The 22,251-nt window shown below is 40.3% G+C and overlaps 1 protein-coding gene across 1 annotated transcript in view; it reads left to right on the forward strand.

Annotated features, from left to right (window-relative positions):
- pard3 (par-3 family cell polarity regulator) overlaps nucleotides 1-22,251 on the forward strand; it is a 337,809-nt gene that overhangs the window by 45,509 nt on the left and 270,049 nt on the right. Inside the window, exon 2 of the mRNA XM_015380465.1 lies at nucleotides 12,871-12,972. Coding sequence (XP_015235951.1) covers nucleotides 12,871-12,972 — 102 coding nt within the window. The remainder of the gene's footprint in view (nucleotides 1-12,870; nucleotides 12,973-22,251) is intronic.

A 22,251-nucleotide genomic window follows, 5' to 3' on the forward strand; every position in this document is an offset into this window, starting at 1 on the left:
GCCATTGATGTCCTCCTTCGGTGCTGCCATACTTCCCTCCCATTTACCATGAGGGGGCTTGAGATGAAGCAAAATCAAACTGATTATAGCTCCATGTTTGCATTCATTTTTGCCGCTTGCTTTTTGGTGATGGAAAGCTGCCCATACACTGCATTAGGAGCCACTCATAAAGTTGCACCTGTGTACAGTTTTCACCCCAAGTGTGGTTTAAAGTTCACAGCAGACTTCTAAGAAGGTTCATCTGTCGCTAATAGATGTTTGTTTTGCTCAGAAATGAAACCTGCATCTGAAGCTGAAATCTGTAGAGACTCAAATTAAGATTTAGAAAATGATTCATTGCTCTGTTGTCTGATGTGGCAGGACTAGGCATGAGCTAATTATCTGGTTGGTTACAAAACATTAGGGGTACATTTGGATAGTCGGCTCACAATAAAACTCAAGAAGAAAACATTTTAACCATGCAATTACAGTGTAAAAGCTGCATAACTGTGCAGTTTTTTGTCCCTGCAGACCCCCTCTTCTCCTGTTATCTCAGGCTGTTCCTGCTTTTCCACCACAGAGGTGAAGCTGAACTCCTGATGCTTCTGTGTGACTCTTCATTATTCATAAAGTTAATCAGGCTGAAGGCTCACTTATGCAAAGCCTGTACAATCCTCGGCATTCTGCACAGGTATCCGTCTGATCGTACATTTACCTTGGATCAAAATTTCGGTTCACTTACCCCTGATCCATTCAACTCAGCTGCTGCAAGAAACAAAAAAGCCTTATGTTTGTTTAAAAAAAGAAATGTACCAAATATAGACTTATCCTACCTGCTTGAGTTTAATTTCTAGGTCTAAATGGTGTAATTTTGTCTATTTCTAGAGGGTAATATGTTAAACTGTCAAGCTCAGGCCTGCTTAGATCAGATAAAAGTTTCTCTGAATGGCGACATTGTTTCCGTGTCCCCCTCGTTGCCATTAGGCTGTTTGCTTTCTGCCAGGGGTTTCTCTCTGGTTTCTGTGTCTAGTTCATTTCCCTCCTCCTCCTTTTTCTCAGAGCAGCGGGGTTCAGCAGAAGCAAAGGTAGAATGGTTCAATAGCAGGACAAAAGAGTGAGTGATAGTGGTGTGACCTGAGGACATTGACCCTGAGCTGATGGTCACAGTGGGAACAAATTGGAGGAAATTAGTGAAAATGCACCACCTCTCAGGGAGTTTGTATAACTTGATTTAGATATTTTAGCAGTGAGATGAAGACATAACATTTCTTGGGGTCCAGTTTTTTTAGAAGGGTTTATTAAATAAGGTTTATAAAAAGAAAACAACCAAAGCACTGATGATGGAAAATGCTTAGTTTTGTCTTTGATTGCACTTTCTCCTGTTTTTGTGAATTAATTCAAACTTTTTCTAACCTAATTACTTCTTCTCTGGTTCCAGACAGACTAAATGTTCAACAGGTTGGAATTTTTAGGTCCTTGAATCCCACTGCGGGATGTAAACAGGGAGAAATGTTTGGAATAAGGACAGAGTAGGAGATAGCTAGCCGAAGAACCCATATACTGATCTGTATTTGGATTCAGATATATCCAAACCAGTAGTCTGGTTCCTGTTTGCATCTTTAGATGAAGTTTCTTTAGATGTCATGCAGCGACCATGGGCAGCTTTCTTCTGTCGGCAGGCTGAAGGTACCTCCAGTTGTGAGGTGTCCCAATTTCTGGGGCCTGATTGTCACCATGGCAATGAAAGCATAAGCAATTTACTGGATGTACATATCTTAATTTTTTATTTAATTTTTTTTCACAGTTTGTGCATCCTTGCAGTATGCATCCCTCTAATGTTTTGCACACATGCTTTTTTGTGCTTTTTTACTATTTCCAATTCTGTGAAATTCTGTTCCAAAGCTAGTGTCTTAAGGGGTGCTAAAGGGTCTTCGGTTTTGCTTTGAATGAACCATTCACAGTTTTTTTTCCTTCTTCTTTTTCTTTGTTTTTTCAACCCATCTGAAGGTCAGACAAGATTGATTCTTGGTGACTGTAGCAACATATTGTCTGTTCAGTAACTACAGCTTAAACAATGAATGAATCTGTTAAAAAATAATAAGACGAAGATGGTCAAACCATCAAGTTTGACCCTTTTGTAGCCCAGTAGTTGTATACTGAAAGCATTGTTTCTGTTCAATAATATTAATTAATAAAATTTGCTCTCAGGAGAGTCAAATGTTACGTAGAACCTGATCTCATTTACTGTCCTTGAGGTCTGGTGTCCTGTAACCTTTAGATGTGCCTCTGTTTAAACACACCGAATCAGATATTTCCATCATCAGCTGGACTCTGGTGAACGTGATTACATGTGGTGGAGGTAATTTTGCAGTCTAATTCGGGTGTGAAAGCAGAGACATTTGAAATGTTCAGAACACCGGACCTCGAGGGCCAGACTAGAGAAAGCCTGGTGAGGGGGCATCTATCATATTGTTTATCGTTAACGTGATAAGTTTCTAGTTGTGAGAAGAATTTAGATTTGTCATCCAAAGGATAAATTAGAATAAATGATGATTTTAAAAACTCAAGAAACTGTGAATTGTTGAAATAGTTTTACTATTTTTCTTTTGTTTTCCCAGTCAGGCTTTGACAAATTTGAAGGATGTGATTGATGCGGTTACTGTTTGATGTTTAGTCATATAAATCATACCTTCAATAAGTGGTATCGTGAAGAATTTTATTGTGTATTCAAGAGAAATATTGTGTTTTGTGCTAAGCAGTGACAGTCGTAGAGGTACCTGAAAAAGACGGCAAAGAAGTAATGTTTTTTTTTAATCGCCATCTTGATTGTTATCACAATGATATAGGTCAATATCATGATGGGACATTTAGTGCATATCGCCCAGCCTTTAAGCCTAAATGAAAATGCATTGAGGACATCAGCATCACAAAGAACAACACCACCAGGGTAAACCAACGACCCTAGATGAATGGGGAGGATCGGAAATCGCTAAAAGCACAGAAATCAGCTTTCAGGTTTAGTGATAGAGAGGCTCTAAGAACGGTGCAAGCCAACTTGAAACGTAACATCAGGTCAGCGAAGCAGAACCATAGTCAAAAAATCCAGAATCTCTTCCACAATGACAGCAACACCAGGAGAATGTAGCAAGGCATACGGACGAGCACAGACTAGAACATTCCCTCCCTACTGGTGGGTGCAGCTGATGCTGACTCCCTAAACGGTCTAAACCTCTTTGGAAGGTTTGAGTCACTAAACAGCACTGCAGTGAAAGCCATTCCACATCACGGAGAGGAGGCACTCTGCCTTGACACAGGGGATGTGTGGTAGAGTCTGAGGAGAGTCAACCCAAGGCCCCGATAGCATACCTGGGCAGGTGTTCAAGGAGCGTGCAAACCAGCTGGCTGGTGTCCTCACAGACATTTTTAACATCTCGCTGGATCAATCCATAGTGCCGGCATACTTTAAGTCTGCCTCCATCATTCCAGTCCCAAAGAAGCCTCAGTTAACCTCATTTAATGACTACCGGCCTGTCGAACTGACTCCCATCATGATGAAGTTTTTTCGAGAATCTGGTTAAGGAACTCATCGTCTCCGGTCTGCCGCCAACATTCGACCCGTCCCTGTTTGATTACCGACAGAGCTGCTCCACTGTAGATGCCATCTCCTCTGCTGTTCACATGAGCCTAGCACACCTGGAGGAGAAGAACACCCACGTACAGATGCTGTTCCTGGACTGGGAAGATGCTTTGCAGCATTCGATGCAAGCCCAGCAGATTCTGCAACAGTTTCTTCCCCACTGTCATCAGACAGCCGAACTGTTGAAAGAACTCTAAATCATGTCACAGACTCTGCATCACACTGATCTTACCAAACCATAAGTACTGCATAATTGCTCAATATTTATCAATGCTTTAAACTTCCATGTCAATGCATTTTTTGCACCATGTTTTTTCTCCAACACTGTTTACATTTAATCACTGTTGCACTTTATGGAATTGAAATGTTCATTTACTGTCTGAAAAAGTTAAAGTTGTCTAAGTGACTGACACTCTTTGAGGAGCATGAGCGCAAAAAGGACACTGTGTAAGAAGCATGCTTTTTAAACTGCTGTATCAAAAGTACTATTGGAAAGTTGAGTGGACGGAAAAAGTGTGATTAGAGAAAATTGGTGAGGAATAACATTTTAATCTTTCACTTTTCTCACCTGACTCACACTGCAATGATGCATGTAACCAAAACCAATCATGACAACCCATCATAAGCCCCCCAATAACCATTAACCAATTAATTTTCTTTTTTTGCATTTGGTTTTTCATACTGATTAAACAAATTCGCTGTTTTTCCACTAACTACTTGCGAGTACTCACAAATGAGTGCTTAGAAAATAGCTAATTTAATTAATAGAGTAATTTACTTAAACCAAGGCTGCAGTGGTGGAGGGGAAACTATTGTTTTTGCAGGCTGTTGTATAAATTATGTAAACTTGTGAAAGTTTAGTGTTTGGTGCAGATAGTCAGGCTCCTCAACAGGTTGTGCATGGACACACTCAAACAGTTCTTTACGCCTTGGTGCCAGTAAACCTGCTGTGTGCTCCTAATCCATAGTTTATTAGTCTTGCCTGCTGTGAGGAGATCCATCGACACTAATTGTTTTAGATTGTGTATTTTGTTCAATCTTCAGGAGATAAGTGTGATGCTGTCTTTCTTCATATCTCATCGTCTTTGTCTTCATCCCGGTTTCTCCTACTGGTTGTGTTTTAACCTACAGTAATCCCTCCTTGCTCTAAACCCTAAATCCACAATTACTTAATTATTCCCTCAGATCTTTTGTCCTCAGAGTCATCTTTCAGCTCTGCTTTTTAAATCCAGAGGCAGGAAGGGAGGAGTCTGCAGCAAAATGCATTTTTCAGCAGTGCAATCGCTGGGGAGAGCATTAAAATAGTGTCACACTCAACTACTGAAATTAAAAGCAGATCCAATCTGCACTACAGCTGCACCAATGCTTCCCAACAGGGCTGTAGAAAGCCTTTATTTTAAAAGCTGAAAGGAGTCTCGATATCTTGTCGAGTGCGGGGTGGAAAAAAACGGGAGACACGATGGAAGATAAACAGCAGTGTGACGGACGGACGATAGGGCCGGGTTGAATGAAACATGTATAGCTTTTTAACGAGCCCTGCCAAATGGTGGAGATTAGAACAAAAACAAAGCATCTGCCAAGAACCCCGGCCATCTGCAGGTTTCAACACGGCACTCCTTGTTTATATTTCTTGATTTGACAGAACATTGACTCCCTGGTTTAAGGTAGACGCTTTTACCTCTGTGGTACGAATCAGGATAAGTTGATTTCTTTACGAAAGCCAGAAGGTCATTAATAGAGCTTATTTATTTTGGCCTTTTGCTGAATAGCAACAGATGGTAGTTAGGGCAATGAGATTAAATAAAATTAGAGGTTTTTACAGGTCAGACCAGGCGGGCAGAGTCACAGCACTGGTTCCCAGGCTGCATTTTGAAAGGCATTTAACTTATTTGTCCTTTATTTGTCTCTACTTTTAACCACTAGCTCTTACTCGCTACTCACACACCCATTAAGCCCAGCTGACAAGTTCTAGTGCAAGGGTCACCAACATGGTGTCCGCGGGCACCAAGGGGCCCTCAAGGACCACAAGGGGTGCCCTTAGAGTCTTCTGAAAATAGAACAACTCAACAGTGAGCTACGTTTGAAATTTCACTGTATTCTGTTGCTCTTCTTTTTTTAAATGGGTTATAGGACATTTCATTATTAATCATATATGGCATTTAAGCAATTATAGAGATTTCAAAATGAAAATGTCTAAAAGAAAATTAGAAATTTAAAGAAATGATAAAGATATGTTTATAATGTATGAAGTTTAGGTGAACGTTGACCATTGCAATTCATAGGTCAGTATTGGTAGCCCTTCCTGTGACTCAGTGCCCCTGAATTAGCCCTCACTGTAAAAAGGTTGGTGACCGCTGCTCTAGTGTATTAAATATGCTAATTACAAAACCATAGGACAAAATCAAACGGTGCCATGCCATTTAAAAAAAATCCAAATATAAGTTGGAGAAAATAGTGCTGCCCGTGGGCTTCTCCAATGAACTGCTGTTCTACTTGCATCCAGCCGTAGCCCCTCCCCACCACCTTCATCATTCTGTCTTCTCGGCTGACTTATATGATCTTCCTCCAGGTTTATAGCTCGCCCCAATCAGGTGTAGCCTCTTTCCACTTTACGCTCTCCACTAGGCTTCCCCGCTCTATTCCTAGGCTAGCAGTGGTAAGCGGCTGCCTTCTCTCCCCACTCTGGTGCGCCTTACCCCGAGGGGGTCCTTACCTGTGGAGGGGAACGGCTGGCAGCCTCTTTATATTTCTGGTGTTCTCTCTGCCAGTGTACTGATTTCCTGCCGCTCCTTTTGGAACTCCAAAACACCCTCTCACCTTACCTCTGTTGCCAGGGAGAAGCAGGTGAGCCTCAATGCCAGTGGCTTTGTTTGGCTTTAAAAAAAAAAAAAAACCTGCAAGTGGCTCTGCAAAATCCCTGTCCTCCATCTTTTCTGTAAAATTGTCTCTGGCCCCTTCCCTAGCAAGTTGGCAACAGAAATTTGCTTTTAAGGCCTATATTTGTCCCCCTACCCCTGTTGATGTCTACTATCCCTACATGCAAAGAGGAATTAGGACACCACTACCCTCATGGGAACTCTCATGGTTAAAAGGTAGGGCTGGCGGGGGGGCCTACCTTTTAACCATGAGAAAAGATCCTCCCTAAAGGATCCTCCTTAAAGAATCTCCTTAAAGCAACAACTCCTGCTTGATGATAAATTATATAATATCAGCCTAATTAATAGGTTAACCCTTCAATGAACAAATGTACTTAATACCAGCAGTTTTCCCCAATAACTTTTTACTGGTTTGTTGCTTATAGCTTCATAATTGATTTTTATCCTGTTTGCTCCCATATGCTTCCATCTGAGTCATCGAAGTCATCGTAGTCATTGGTGCAGGAAAGCTCCTCTGTGTGGCTGATGGTGTCCTCTAAATGATCGGCAATCACCTCTTCAATGGTAGACTGTAAATTAATAAATGTTCACTTATTTTCATTAAATGAAGCGTTAAAAGTTGGCTACTTGCTGAAACTACGATAAAATTAGCCATCATATAAAACAAGTGTCTATTACTTACCATGATGTCAATTAATTCATTGTTAAAGCGAATGTGATCAAATGAAGTAAGATTCCAGAAAATGGCGAGAGGGTCTTCCTCCTCGTCTACGCTGCCAGTACTCCACTCAGCCTCATCATCATCCTCAATTGACTGAAAGTCCAGATCTTCCACAGACATTTCGTCTTTTTTTAATAGGCACTGTGCTATGTGTATATGGAGCCTTTCAGGCAGTTGTCAGTTGTATTTTAAAGCTGGTTCCTAGGTTCTGTTAGGCTGTTGTTGTTTGAAAGGCCCTAATGCAGAGGTTGCCATGGCGCACACAAGTTCCACATAGAACATGTTATGATTGGTGTTTTTTTTGGTTAAAGGTGCACCGTGTAATTTTTGGCCACTAGGGGCGCTAGACTTGTAACTGCTCGTACTAAACATCAAAAATAATAACAAAGATATGTGACTGTTTACTAGGAGCAAAGTTTTAACTTACCATTCTATTGATAGAGTTGAGTTAAGAGAACTTTTTTTCCTCAGGTACATCCCATTCACATTTTCTCTTTTTAGCCTCCTTAGAAGGTTTAAACTTTTCCCTCGCCTCAATCATGACCCGTGGTCGAGGAGGTAGAAAAATAGTAGAGCAAAAGCTTTAGCTCCATAACTATATAGGAGCCTGTGGCTATAAAGCGATACGTTCTTCCAGCTCACATGACCTGGCCAATGAGGGTGCGTCTTCTCCCTACTTACGTAGTCGGTATTTCAAAAGGGGAGCCCAGCTTGTAGCATTGAGTGTCAAGAACTGTGTATTGGCCTGAGGAATCATTTAAAATAACTCATATGCGTCAACTCTTTAGGTCACAAAGTCTGTGGTTTGCCTTTAAAGTAATGAGTTTGAGATAAACCAAAAAACACAGGTCCTAGAATGGGATTTGACCTGCAGAGATTATAAAACACTGTGATCTCCCTAGAAAAATTTGACTGATCTTTGTTTTTTCTTGTTTTTTTTTCCTGATTTACGATAGTATGGGATAAGAAATTCATGATGTAGAAAATTATCTCTGGTCTTTCTCATCTTCTTTTCTTGCTTCCTTTATCTTTCTTTCTTTTTTTCTTCCATCCTAGCTCATCCTTCTCTTACTCTTTTTCCCTCCTTTCCTTCCTCTTCCTGCTCTAACCATCATTCATTTCAGTCCAAGTTCAGTAGCTTTCATTTAAACTCCACTTTAGGGAATACCTTACATCAATTTATTGTACATTTTTGTTTCAGTTTTTGAAATAAATAAAAAAAGAGGGAACTCTGGGATATAAGCACAAAAAAAGTCAAGAAACCCAGTGTATACAATGAGATAATCCAGTTCAACTTAGAGATTAAGAGACATTAAATAGGATTACTTAAATGATTTGTGTTTATATAAATAAGAAATTTGGGCTAACACTAATTTATTTTGCTTAAATTTGGGCCCATTTCTCCTCAAAGGACTGGATCAAGCGGATCAGGTTTATCTTGCTCATTTAAAGCTTGGAAGTTCTTTTCTCAAATTGTCTCTTAAACTGAGACTATTTAAAAAAAAAAACTGTGTCTTTCAGTCATTTAGTCACTGATTTGGTGATTTTTTATTTTTTTTATTAGTGTGATATGTGCCAAAGCTTTGGCTTCAAGACTTATATTTTGAGATAATACATCAATGGTACCACATCAAGTTTTCCTTGTCTTGTTTTTATTCCACATTTGCTATTATAAACTATATTTGTTGTCATTTTTTATTTATATTTTTGACCTATTATTTCTTCTCACTACACCGTTTTTGTTGGTTTAAACTAAATATAATTTGTATAGATATGATCAAAGTTGATTTAAGCCACAGTGAGTTGATAAATACTGCATTATTTCCTAAAGCCTCCCTTATTGCGCAGTAGATGTTCTAATCAGAGAAGTTGACACGCTGTTTGGTCTCTTTTACGCAGCGTGCTCCACAGGCCGGCTTGTCTGTGTTAAATCAGAAGCCAGCCTTCCCACTGACTGTCACGGTGCCGCCTTTGGCCTCCTTCCAGGTCTGCTGTCGGACAGATGAGCATTGAAACAGTAGATGACTTTGGTGACCCAGCTCTAGATCTGTCCAGGTCATTCACTGCCCCCATCATATCAAGCTATCGTGTAATTCATTATTAGCTCCTAGGGGGAGCAGGAGAGAGTGGATGGATGTACAGTACTGCTGAGAGCTTTACATTGTTTGTTCTTTAGGAGGGAGATGTGATGAGCATTATTTCTGCACAGGCCCACATCAGAGAGAGCTGTGTGTTTTGTGGGTGGTGACTTGTTTTTCTGTTTCTGTCAGGCTTGTTAACTTGTTTACTATGCTTCCCTTGTTTGCAGTTGGTCATGGGGAATTTGCGGTGTGCTATTTTTGCACGCCGAACTTGGCCCCCACAGAATGACACTCACACACACGCATATTTACACACTGTTTGATCTGGTCCTAAATATGGAATAAACTCAATATAAGACTTGGCCCAGGCCACATCAGGTGGTAGGAGACAAGTCCTTATTATTGGTTGCATATAAAACAAGATGGTGGCGTCTTTATGACAAAGAATGCCGCTTCTAATTTAATATTTTTTACATGAAAACACCCGGAGTTTATGGATTCAGCTTCATGCTTCATGTTCTGTTATAATCATTTCCCAATGGTTTAAAAACCCATTCAAATGCGGGAAAATTCAGATTTTAGTGGCAGTGGGAACAGCTGACTGGAGCGTGTCTACCCGGTTCAAACGACTCGGCAAGTGACCCGTGTTAAAATCTCCTCAGCCCTGATGGGATGCCAGGGAAACACTAGTCCTGGGTTGACCCGGTAAATTATGTCACACCATTGATCTCAACATACGGTCACACCGTAACAGTCGCGTCTGATCTAACAAGCAGAAACAACTCTGTTTACATTTGACAAACATGATGCAGCGCTAGAGAGTTTCTGACAGGTAAAGCTGCGAAACAATAAAGCACACTTACTGCGCCTCGGCTTCTTTACGCCTGGTTTATGCTCAGAAACCAGGTTGTCTGCGTGTGTGTCGCAGTTAACGCAGATATGGTTGTTGGCCTGGCTGAATAGACAAGGTCCTCCGCTCTGCTGTACAGGGAGTGGGGCTGTGATGATAGTGGGAATGGATTAACTCAATTGCTGCATTGTAAGTTTTTGAAAACTGAAATCTCAGTCCACCCCCTCTGTTGGTTGGTTGGTTGGTTTTTCTTTCTTAACATAGATGGCTTCCTTCACATCCCTCTCAAACCACCTATTTTCTTTTTCCAAATTGTGAACATTCTGGTCCTCAAAAGAATGTCCTTTGTTGATAAGGTGTAGATGTACAGTAGAGTCTTGTCTGGAGGAGGTTGCTCCTCCTCCTAGAGCCTGGCATACCTCAAACACTATCCCTGACACCGTACAGAACGTTAGTTTGTAACTCTGTGCAGCAGTCTGTTAGTTTCCATCCGAAACCAAAATACGCAGCGCCACGGCCAGTCTTTGGGGAACACTCACGAGCTGAAATGTGTCGTCCTGCATTGGATGAGGGGTTGTAGACGGCGAACACGCTCGTCACACAGACACCCACAATCCTACCTAGTTCGTGATTGTCCCTCTTGCATTGTGGCGTGGAATAACATAGCGCAGACCACGCTTCAAAATTGGGCATAAATCAAAAATCTCTTCATCCTACCTGCGAAAAGCTAAATGCGACACTGCTGCGGGAGTAAAACCAGCCCTTTAACATCAAATCTAACCCAGCATGATGATGTAACGAGACATGTAGCTGCGTGGGGACAGCTTGCTAGGGAGGGGTTAAGCCAAGCTTTTTTGCCAATGGGAAGGAAGCTAAATGCTGATTATTAGCGGGTCGACCCATGTTTGAAAAGAGGCGTTAACCAGGTAGTATCAGTGGGAAAGAGGCTTTAGTTTGTTATGCCAAGATCCTGCAGAAATGGTACAAACTGTCAAGAAATGTAGCATCTACTAAGGTTTGGCGATATGTTAACATTTTCCAACCGATAATCGTCAGTCCAGTGTTTGCAAAATAACTCATATTTCAGATGAAACTTCAATTTTTTTTTTTTCAAGATTTAAGCAACATTAAAAAAAACAATAATTTTTTAAATCTTGTCCCTAAAGGCAACATAAACAAAATGCATGTTTTATTTATTTTGTAACTATGTCTTTAGGGGAAGCTAGAGTGAGATGCCAGCTGGCATCCAGAGCTGTTAAGATACTTCATTGTTCCCTTTTATCAGCATCACAGTTCTCCTTTATGTTTAACAACCTTTTGTTTATCAAATGCTAAATGATAAAATCACCTTTTTATTGTGTTGCCTTTTAGCCTTTCTATCATATCTATTTGCCATGCTCTTTTGTGCATTGATGAAGCTTTCTAACTTTCAGGGCTGCAGCATGATTCTAGTTCACAGTAGCTGAACTACAAACTCCAATCAGGGCTAAACTTTGTTCTTTCATAAGTGATATATGTAGGTATGAATTGTGTAACAATTGCAATAATTGTTACAGTCTTTCATTGAAAAAAACATATTTTAGTCTAATCGTTTATTGATAATTTCTGTCTGTAATACGTATCTTACATAATAACTTTTTTAACTTTAGCTTATCGCTAATTGCTGTTTTCATGTACGAATAATCAAATCTGTCCTTGACTCCACTCCTTATATTCTTACAAGGCCTCTTGTGTTTCTTAATGTCATGGTAGCTGGAGTCATTTGAACTGTAGCTGTGGGTGGATTCCCTTCCAGCTTTGATTATTAAGGCTCCACTGAACATCCATAGAAGAGGAATTTCATGCTTTAATGCCTAATCAGTGTTTCTTAATAAAAGAGCCTGTTCTGCATTTGGTGTTTGGGTTTTCTTTCAGTCTCCATGATGTTTTTAGAGGGTAATGAAGTTCTTGCCGAGAATGTTTACAATGCTTGTTTAACACAGATGACATGACAGCAGCAGGTATCATTTTATTCTTTTCCATACCCTTGTCAATCAATACATTTTTTATTAGTATTTTTTAAAGCAACCCTGAACTATTTTGATTTTTGTCAGTCAGTTCATCCGTCCCCTTGTTGTTTTATCCGTCAGCCCGTCCTTCCCCTTCTCCATCCATCAGTTAGTTTTTCCAACTCTTTTCTGTCAGTTGGTCATTACTAGAGATGCACCAATCCAATATTTTCCGATACCGACACCTGGGCTGATAATATCGACCGATATCCGATACGATTCAACTTTTAAATGAATGAACTATATATCCGAGTGAAGGCTCTAGCCTTGACATAAACATTGTTAAAAAAGGTAAAACATTAACACACATAAATGTAAGTTATTTATGAACAAACAAAGCGTACATAAGCAGCAAAAATAAAGAAATAACAGTTCCTTTTGAAGTGCGCTTGAATGGATCTCCAATGGATATCCAATATCTGATCGTCCATTGTCCCTCTGTAATCCAGTCAGACCTAATGTGTTCTTTCTCATTTCTACATTCAGTGTCTGATCTCTGTATCTGTGATGAATTTTTGTTTGTGCTCTAAATCTGGACGTATAAAGAACTGAGAACTCACTAAATTTGTATTTTTGTACTGCACTTTCTACCTAAACATTGCATAGAACAATAAAAAAACAGTACAATCTGATTGCTGGGTTTATCCATTAACCTTTTTTTCCCTTTTTGTTTACTAGGATGCAAACTACTGGTTGCAAGTCCATCGACTTGAGCATGGTGACGGTGGGATCCTAGACTTGGATGATGTGCTTTGCGATGTGGCCGACGACAAAGACAGAGTGAGTTGTTATTTGGTTAGAGTGGATAAAATCGATGCTGGACTTTCTTATAAACTTGATTTTCTTAGCTGAATCATTATTCTGTGTCCCTTCCTTTTAATCAGATAATTCCATCTACTTTTGGGCTTTAAACAGCAGATTAGATGTTTAGTCAAGTTTAGTTAACGGCACCAGTGGTTGAACTCACCTTGACCCTCTGTGAACTCGTCAGCCTGACAGTCTTGCTTCCAGGCCTCCGTTGGGCTCATCTGTTGCTTGTCTTCCCAAATGCTCAAGTGTGAACCTGACATCAGAGAAGTTGACTCTGATTTATTGTTCAGAGGTCACAAAGTCAAACTCTGTTATCTTAAACAAAAAATAGACAGAGGCTGAGAGGAGTAGCTGTTGCAACATAAGGTCAGAGGTTAGATTTACTGGGAAATTTATTTGATGTCTTTGTTTTTCAAATCCAAACAAAGGATGAAGATTGCTGTGCTTCTTGTGGTCTGAGTAGCACTGAAACGATGTGGGTGTGGTTTTCTGTGATGGTTTACTGAATGTTGTGAACTTGAGGATAAAAGGAGTTACATTGAAGCTTTTAGAGATCTGTGATCCTTCTTACAGATGTTAGACGTAGATGAAAACAATGGTGCTCATGTCAGTCAGAGAAATCTCCCAGTTTCCTTCATCTTCCTTTGTAATACGTGCATATCTGTAGTTAAAGCTAGAAGCGCTTCTAAGCAAGCAAGTCATCAGGTCTGTTATTATCCCTCTGTTATTTCCCACGCTGCAGGCCTTCTCCACAGCAGAATATGCAAACATTTTACACTTGTCATAATCAAAATAAGCTTTTATTTACTAACTCAGACCTGCAGTCTTCCTAGCTGTGTTGAAGCATCTGTCAATGAGAGGTCCGGGAGAATTCTGGTTTTCTGTAAAGTCTGATTGTATTATTCTTTTCCAGGGTTAAAATGAAACAAACAACTGTAACAGAATTTCACCTATGGTCCTGCGGGCTGTGGGGTTGTTATTGCTTTGAATACGACTACTTCTCTATTCTGCCTATTTAATGGACTCTATGTTCCTCTGGCTATGTATATTGTTGTCTATAGTATTTTTTTTGTTGCAAAATATCTTTATAGTGTTGCTTCAGCTATTATCTGTTGGTTAAAAGTGGATTTTTTTAAATTATCATTACTAGGGCTAAAAAAATTAATCGGATTAATCGTGATTAATCTATTATTAAAATAATTGTCAACTAATTTAGTAAGTGATCATAACCTAAAGCGTAGATATTCTGAAACATGTCTTTAACTGACAGAGCAACCCACTTAGAGCAGTAATTATATCAAAATTGTAAAAAAAATATATAAACATTCTGCATTTAAGATAAAAAAAAATTTTGTCTGTCAATATGCTCTATCCAGGACTCCTCTAGTGGAATCGTTTTCACCTGGTTTAATTGATGAAAAAAATCTAAGGAACCTTTTGCTACCCAATTAATAATTAGATAATCCAGACAAAAAAAAATCAACAGATTGATTGTTTTGCAAAATAATCTTTAGTTGCAGCCCTAATCATTATTCTTCCTTTGTTTAAAGGCAAGGATCATGCACAGAAAATCTTAAAATGAGATTCAGCTAATAGCTGTCGCCACCTTAGCTCGAAAGCTTAATAGCTCGATAAGTTCTGACTCATGACTGACTCGTCAGAAACTCAATGCTTTTGTCAATCATTTAAACCATTCATGCTTAAACATTAAAATAGCGTAGAAAAACCAACATCCTTTGTAGTGGTACCTGAAGGTAGAACACTCAAAGCTAGCTTTTACTACCGTAGCTTGAGTCAGAGGACAGGCTGAGATATATGGCGGTATTTACATTTTTCTTTTTTGCAAAAAAAAACAAAAAAAACATGTTTTGCAGAAAAAACATGAGCAAAGAGTTTTTGCAGATTACAGGAAGGCTGAATAAAGTTCAAGAACTTTTTCTTTCTTGTATTTTTTTGTCAATGAATTATTGTGCTTTTTGTGTTTGAACATCACAAAGTCCTTCCTCTCAAAGGTATACTTCTGAAACATTCGGATTCTGAAAAGTTTTATGAATAACTCTAAAGACTTCCCAACATGGGGAAAAGTAATATGTTTCTGTTTTCTGGCACCTTCAAAGACACTAAGGCGCTCTGAACAAAACACAAAGATACATTTTAGAGCTAGGAGAAGGTGGATGGAGGAGGTATCGACCAGTATCCAGATGGAAATAAAAACAGAATTTTTAAAACTTTTGAGAGAAACCGGGTAGGAGATAAACAAAAACATAAATAAAAGCAGGTCCAAGAACAAATCCCTGGGGCACACCTGAAGAAAGAAAAGATGGTTTAGATGCAGATTTTCACTGAATGAACCAAGTGAAGTCTGAGCTGAGAGATATGATGGAAAAATGTGTTCTTCCTCTTAGATTTTCACTGAGTTCACAGGATTTTCTTGGCCAGGTTATAAAATAAATTGTTTTTATGCTGCAAAAGATAAATTATAGACTGCACTCTGTCTTTACTGCCAATAACAACTTAATAGGTTTGTCCTTGTCAAGTTCAGACATCCTAAAAGTTCAGCACTGTTAATTAAAGGATTTAGTTAAATGTTTGTTAAATATTTGAGGCCGCTCATGTTAGCTTGGCCCTGTTGAGGTTTTTATTGTATTGTTAGTCCTGCATGGAAGCAGAACCGTTTATTAGAGGTTTTTAATAATTCAAGGTTAGGTTGATGCCCTTAGGGAGTGCATTGAAGATGTATTTATTTTGATGTCAGTCTGGAAGTATTTGTGTCTTTCCATTGATCCACACTGAAGTAGATTTGGATTGAGATGAGGGGGAACCTAAAACCTGGATGGGAGTACGTGGGACTGTTTGCCCCACTAAACATTACTGGTGGTCTCTCGACAGCTGTGACTCATCTCTGATATTCCTCTGCAGCTTTTTAAAGACTGGAAGGAATGTCTGGCCCTTCACACAGGGACACATTTATAAGCTCACACAGGAATCTATGGAATATAATATCTAGAACCTTTTTGCTTTGTGTTTGGTTGCGATTGAATCCCAGTCCTGTCTAAAATTATCAGCTTTTATGCGGATTCAGATGTGTGATGTGCCAGGAAAAGTGTCAGCTTGTCCTTAGAACTTGTTGGTTATTTTCCCAGATGCCTTTTTCCTCCTATTCTCTCTGTCCTTCCTTCCCTTTCTCTCCTCATCAGAATGAGATGGCAGCTTGTCTTATCAGGGGCTTTTATTACCTCTGCTCTTGGAGTATTTACTCAGAGGCAGCTGCCTCCTCAGGAGTTCAGGTGGTGTTTCTCATATTGAGCTCATGGAAAATACTTTGTTTCTGCTGCCTGGCAGTTCCAGATTGTGCTGCATGATTTTCTCAAAAACAACCTGAGGTTTAAGAGGAGGTGAACCATGTTGAGTTGAGCTGGTTAGTAAACTCTGCATCATTTTTGGTGTTTTTCCCCGTTGAATAATTATAACTGAAACAAAATAATTATTGCTTTATTCCGGGGACTCCAAGGCTGTTAAAAGCTGTTGTACTTTTGTTCAGTTGTTTGGTTCTTTTGTTTTTACAACACTAGTGGAGGTTTTTTTTTTGGACAGTAGGCTTATAGAAAAGGGGGTATGAGAGAGGGGGAGAGACATGCGGCAAAGGACCACAGATTGAATTCGAACCCGGGTCTGCGCGTCAAGGACTAAGGCCTCCATACATGGGTCATGTGCGCTAACCAAAGAACACCCCAACTTGGTTCTTATGTTGTCTAGAAAAGTATTCATATCAGTTTCTTCCAGTTCTGGATAGGATTAAAAACTAAATGGAAGTTAATTTCTTTATTCCAATGTCTGTCTAAATCTTGTCTTTAACTCCTCGCCTTTTCATAGTATTTCTTTCTCTGGATTCAAAACATAATTTGGAAAGAAGGGAAACAAATCCATTTGCTTTATCCGGGGTTGGTGTAGGTACCAGATCTGCTCGAGGTCCTGCCCCTTCTTATGACATCAACATATTGCAACTCCACTCAAACAAACCGTATTGAACCCATTTCTTAAGGATCAAATCTGTTTTGGAGTTTCAACATATTATTAATTATATTTGCTATTATTTGCTTTTGTAGAGATTTTAGACAAAGAAAACATAATTTAATCTACTTGTAGAAAACCAACGGTGGTTGTTGCTAAAAATTCAAATATGGCTAACTGGCCGTGCTAAAAGAAGCTAACGTGTGAACTACTGAACATTGCTACATCGCTACCCATCTCTGCCCCTTTAAATCATGGTCTAACTGTTACTTTGTTCACCATAAACAGATATTTTTCAGATATGTTGTCGATCAGGTAAAACTCCATCAGTCAAAATTATACACGCTAATGGACACTGCATGATGTTATTATCGTTGTCCGGGCAACCACTATGTTTTACATCATGTGGCAACGTTCAGCCAATCATGTGTCGTAACGTCACCAGCAAGCAAAGGACCCGAGCAGATCTGGTACCTACACCGGGTCACGGACCAGGCAGTCTAAGCAGAAGTGCCCAGACTTCCCGATCCGCACACAGTTCCTCCAGCTGTTCTGGGGGGGTCCCCGAGGCGACAGCAGGCCAGCTCAGAGACATAGTCCCTCCAGCGTGTCCTGGGCCTTCCATGAGGCCTCCTCCCAATGGGACATGCCTGGAACACCTCCCGAGGGATGCGACCAGGAGGCATCCAGAATAGATGCCGGAGCCACCTTAACTGGCTCCTTTCGACGTGGAGGAGCAACGGATCTACTCCGAGCTCCTACCGGTTAACGATCTTGAAGGGTGCACCAAGCCACCCTGTGAAGAAAACCAATTTCAGCCACTTGTATTCGAGATCTTGTATTTTCGGTCATTACCCACATCTCATGACCATAGGTGAGGAATGTAGATCGATCGGTAAATCAAAAGCTTTGCCCCTCGACTTGGCTCCCTCTTCACCACGACAGTCCGATACAGCGACCGCATCACTGCTGACGCTGCACCGATCCCTCTATCGATATCACGCTCTATCCGTCCCTCACTTATGAACAAGACCCCAAAATACTTGAACTCCTCCACTAGAAACAAGGACTCCCAGACCTGAGGAGGGGAGTCCACCTTTGTCTGGTGGAGAACCATGGCCTCGGATTTGGAGGTGCTGATCCTCATCCCAGCTGCTTCACACTCAGCTGCAAACCTCCCCAGTGCACGCCGGAGGTCCTGGTTTGATGAGGCCAACAGGACAACATCATCTGCAAACAGCAGAGATGCTACCCTAAGTTCCCGACGCCGCCTGCTGCGCCTAGAAAATCAGTCCATAAATGTAATGAACAGAACCAGTGACAAAGGGCAGCCTTGGCGAAGACCAACATACACCAGGAACAGGTCTGACTTACTGCCGGCAATGCGAACCAAGCGCCTGCTGCGGTCATACGGAGAACGGACAGGCCTTAATGGTCAAGGAAACAAGTCCTTTCTTGCCAAATTATGTTTTTTTCTTTACTTTTTACGTCTTTTTTTATTTCTTCCTTTCTTGTTTTTATTCTTTTGAGCTTTCCTGTTTGTCTGCTTCTTTTCCTCATTCATCATTTCCTTACTTTTCTAGTCTTTCTTGCTTTTTTCATGTTTTGTCCCACGTGTCTTCCTTCCTTCCTTCCTTCCTTCCTTCCTGGCTTCAGTCAGTGAGTCAGTCAGTGAGTCAGTCAGTGAGTGAGTCAGTCAGTCATTCAGTCCATTTTGGAAATGGCAATAAAATCTGTCTTGTTGAGGAAGAGTTTTGGATTTTTAAACTAAATATATGTTGGATCCCTGTTTGAAAACAGCAGAATAAAGAAGTTTAGGACCGTTTCCTTTTGGCTCACCACACTTTTCCTCATGTTACAGAGACTCAGAGGTCCTTTGACAGGCCATGCCCAGACACATGAGCTGCTCACACCCCTGCTGTGATATTCCAACCATGAATGTTAGAAACACTTCTCTGTGTGCGTGTGTGGAACAAGCGCTCTTTGCATGTATCAATTCCTAGAATAATGAAATGTTCTTCCTGTTTTTAATGTAACACATTTGCTCAGGTTAGGCAGTTATTCTATTTTGCATTAGACATTCATGTTTCCAAATTATTTACCATAATTTTTTAGATGTTTAATGCAAATTCTGAGTTTTAATTTCTAGGCAACCTGCAAGATTAAAATGCTCTAACTCATCTTCTACTAAATCCTGATAAGTCGATCAAACGAATGAACTGGATGGAACGATCCAGCCGGTAGCCTTCAAAGATCTAGTCTGGTTTGTTTGTTGTTGATCCTAACCCCGTCTTGGAATGAGCTGAATATAGAGCAGCCTCCCTGCGTTTCAGACCAGCAGACAGGCGGAGCGACAGTCAGCAAAGGGCTACGAGGTTAAATAAGCCCAGAGGAGTTCCCTAAAGCGGCTGCTTGGCTTCTCTGTTCACCTCCTCACAGAATATCAACAGACGAGCAAGCTGCCAGGCGCACACTCTGCTCATTTTTCGTCTCCGTCTAAACCTCAGGCCAGTCAGGGTCTGCTGCTCAGTAAATGGATTATTAACTGCAAGTTGAATGACTTTAAGGTGCTGAAGCAATAGAAAAATGAGGCTTGTAATTGGGGAGTGTAATAACGATGAACTTTATAGATAAAATGAGAGCTGACGCACCGCAACAAAGGAGTTCCTCCGTATTTATTGACCTAGTGTCTCTGTTTTTGACCCGTTTGTTGTGTCTGTGGTTCTTATTGATTTTTCTAAGTGCTTAGACGATGAGCTGTGGCTAAAATGAATCCCACAGGACCTGAACTGTAGGTGCTGACTGGATGCTTTCCTCTTCGCAGGTTTGAAAAGGATAAATTTACTTTTATGTTCTGGAGAATCTGAATAAAGCTTTCCACGTTTTTATTTTTGCTTTGTTTTAGAGCTTTTTATTATAAAATTTTGGTTCCACCTGAGTCCGGTTCCCCTCTGTTAACTGGTAAAAGTCATCTGTTGGCTCATCTCAAAGCCATCTAAGGAGAAGGAGAACATAGAGCTGCTGTGGTGGGATTGCGCTCTGGATCGGTGCCTGTGTGGAGCTCCTCCAACAGCAGCATTGCTGGGATGGAGGAGAGGTCAGCCATAGCGTGTGTGGAGTTCAGAAAGGAGAACCAGAACAGCCTCTGGGGTTCGGCGTACGTTCCTGGGGTCCAGGGCGTCATTGGGCTTCCATGATTGGACAGTTTGCAGATCTATGCCAGCTGCAGCAGCTCGGCTTTTTACTTCTTTCCGGTTTGCAAACGGACACATCATTTCCAGAGGTTTTCTTTCACCAGGAAATTCCTTGCAGACGTTTTGGGAAATTAAAGGTGAATAATGCAGGATGTGATTCACGATGAAACCCATGATGACCTGTCTTATCTATCACCGCAATGCTCCCAAGTTCTACGTCTCTGTTTCATGAAACTGTGCTGACGAGCGAACCCCTCCTCCAGTCCTCTGGAGGAAGGGCTGCTAATGACCTCATTTCTTCCAGGCTGGTCCTCCTCTTTCTCCTCCTCCTCCTCCTCCTTTTCCTCCTCCTCTTTCCCTTTTCCCTCTGTTCTTTTCCTGTCCTAATCAGAACAGGATGACGACTTTTCTACCAGATTCAGCTGGATGATAGCGACTTTTTAAAACGAGCGAGCAACCAAGACAGAACCAGGTTAAAATTGATTGATAGGGGAAAAATATGAAATGTCCTGATTTCCAAAAAACAAAACATTTAATTGTTTTAGTTCAATATGAGCAAATCATCTACATAGTTAAGAAACATAGCAATATTTTTAAAGTTTGGTGATATAATACTGAGATATATGGTTTCACAAGCTGATAGAATACTGGTGGCAGAGGTCTGTGATGTTGCTTCTATTTAGTTTGGCTCAATTTAAGGCTTTAGTGGGTTTTTGACCCTTTGCATTTCCAAGCTGCTAATAAATGTATAAAAAGTGGAAAAAACAAAAAAAAAGTCCATAAAAATTGTGTTTCTTGAGCAGAAAATTAGTTTCATGTTAGTAAGTAGGTACAAGGTGCTTCACAAAATTACAATACAAATTAAAATACATTTCCAGTCACAAAATACATGGTCATAAAACAACCCTTAATCTACTAGAATTAAAATGCTTGCTTAAACAAATAGGTTTTAAGTTCACTCTTAAACATCAAAAGAATTAAATAAGCATGAGGAAAGCGGAAGATCATTCCAGAGCGCCGGTGCGACCGCCTGAAAGGAGCGATCTCCCCTGGTCCTGTAACGACAATGAGGGACCATGAGCAAAAAACCTCCTTTAGAAAAAAAACGTAATTCATTCTGAAGAAATATTGCATATTCTAAGGCATTTTTCTGAATCATCGATTCTCCAATTAATCAATTTTGCTGCTTTCTCTGTTATGTTGTTTGCTTTGTTGGTTTGTTTTTAATTTATATTACTGTACGCATGTATTAGCGATGTTTTAACTTTTTACCCTGCAGGAGTTTATTCTGCTTCGCTTTCACCTCCTGTGCTGCATACAGCAACTTTTCCAGTTTTAAGCGTACTTCAAAATGAGCACACAGGAGTATTGCATGAATCTTTGTGCATTAAATTCTCCAATATAATGTCAGCCCTGCGTCCCTCTTTATGTTTGTCTTTCTGCCTTTGTTGCACAGAGTGCAGTCAGGGACAGAGAGCATCGTGTTTGTAGTTATGTCTGATGAAATTCAAATTAAAGATTTTGACCTTAATGACCATTTTAATGTTTGCAGGAAAATATATGGCAGCATCTCTCTTAACTGATCCAACTTGGAAAACAGATAACATCAGAAGGAAAGAACATCATGTGGAAATAAATATCGAGAGATCAGCCAAAAACTCCAGATAAGGAATGAGCTGCTCTACTTCTAAATCTTTGTCTGACCAACGTTGCCATGCACTGAAATATGAAGCAAACTAATAGTTGTATCATTGCAATTCAGTATGTGGAACTCATACATGCTGCAGTCACTTTCCAAAACATGAGGTGTAAATGATGAGAAAAGAGCAAAGCTACACAGCAGCAGAAGTAAAGAAGATGAGGCATTGTTCTGCAAACCGCTGACCTGAAATTTGTTGCAGTGTTTTTTGATTTTGTAAAAAAACAATCCTTTTCTCTGCCTGGCTTCCCCAGCAAACCTTAAACCTGTTTTCTTATATAGTGTTTATTAATGAGACTGAGGCTATATTCCCACAATGACAAAATGTTCCAAATGAAGCCAGCT

Source organism: Cyprinodon variegatus, unplaced genomic scaffold (assembly GCF_000732505.1).
Source record: "Cyprinodon variegatus isolate N-32 unplaced genomic scaffold, C_variegatus-1.0 Scaffold215, whole genome shotgun sequence".
In the NCBI taxonomy this organism is placed as follows: Eukaryota; Metazoa; Chordata; class Actinopteri; order Cyprinodontiformes; family Cyprinodontidae; genus Cyprinodon; species Cyprinodon variegatus.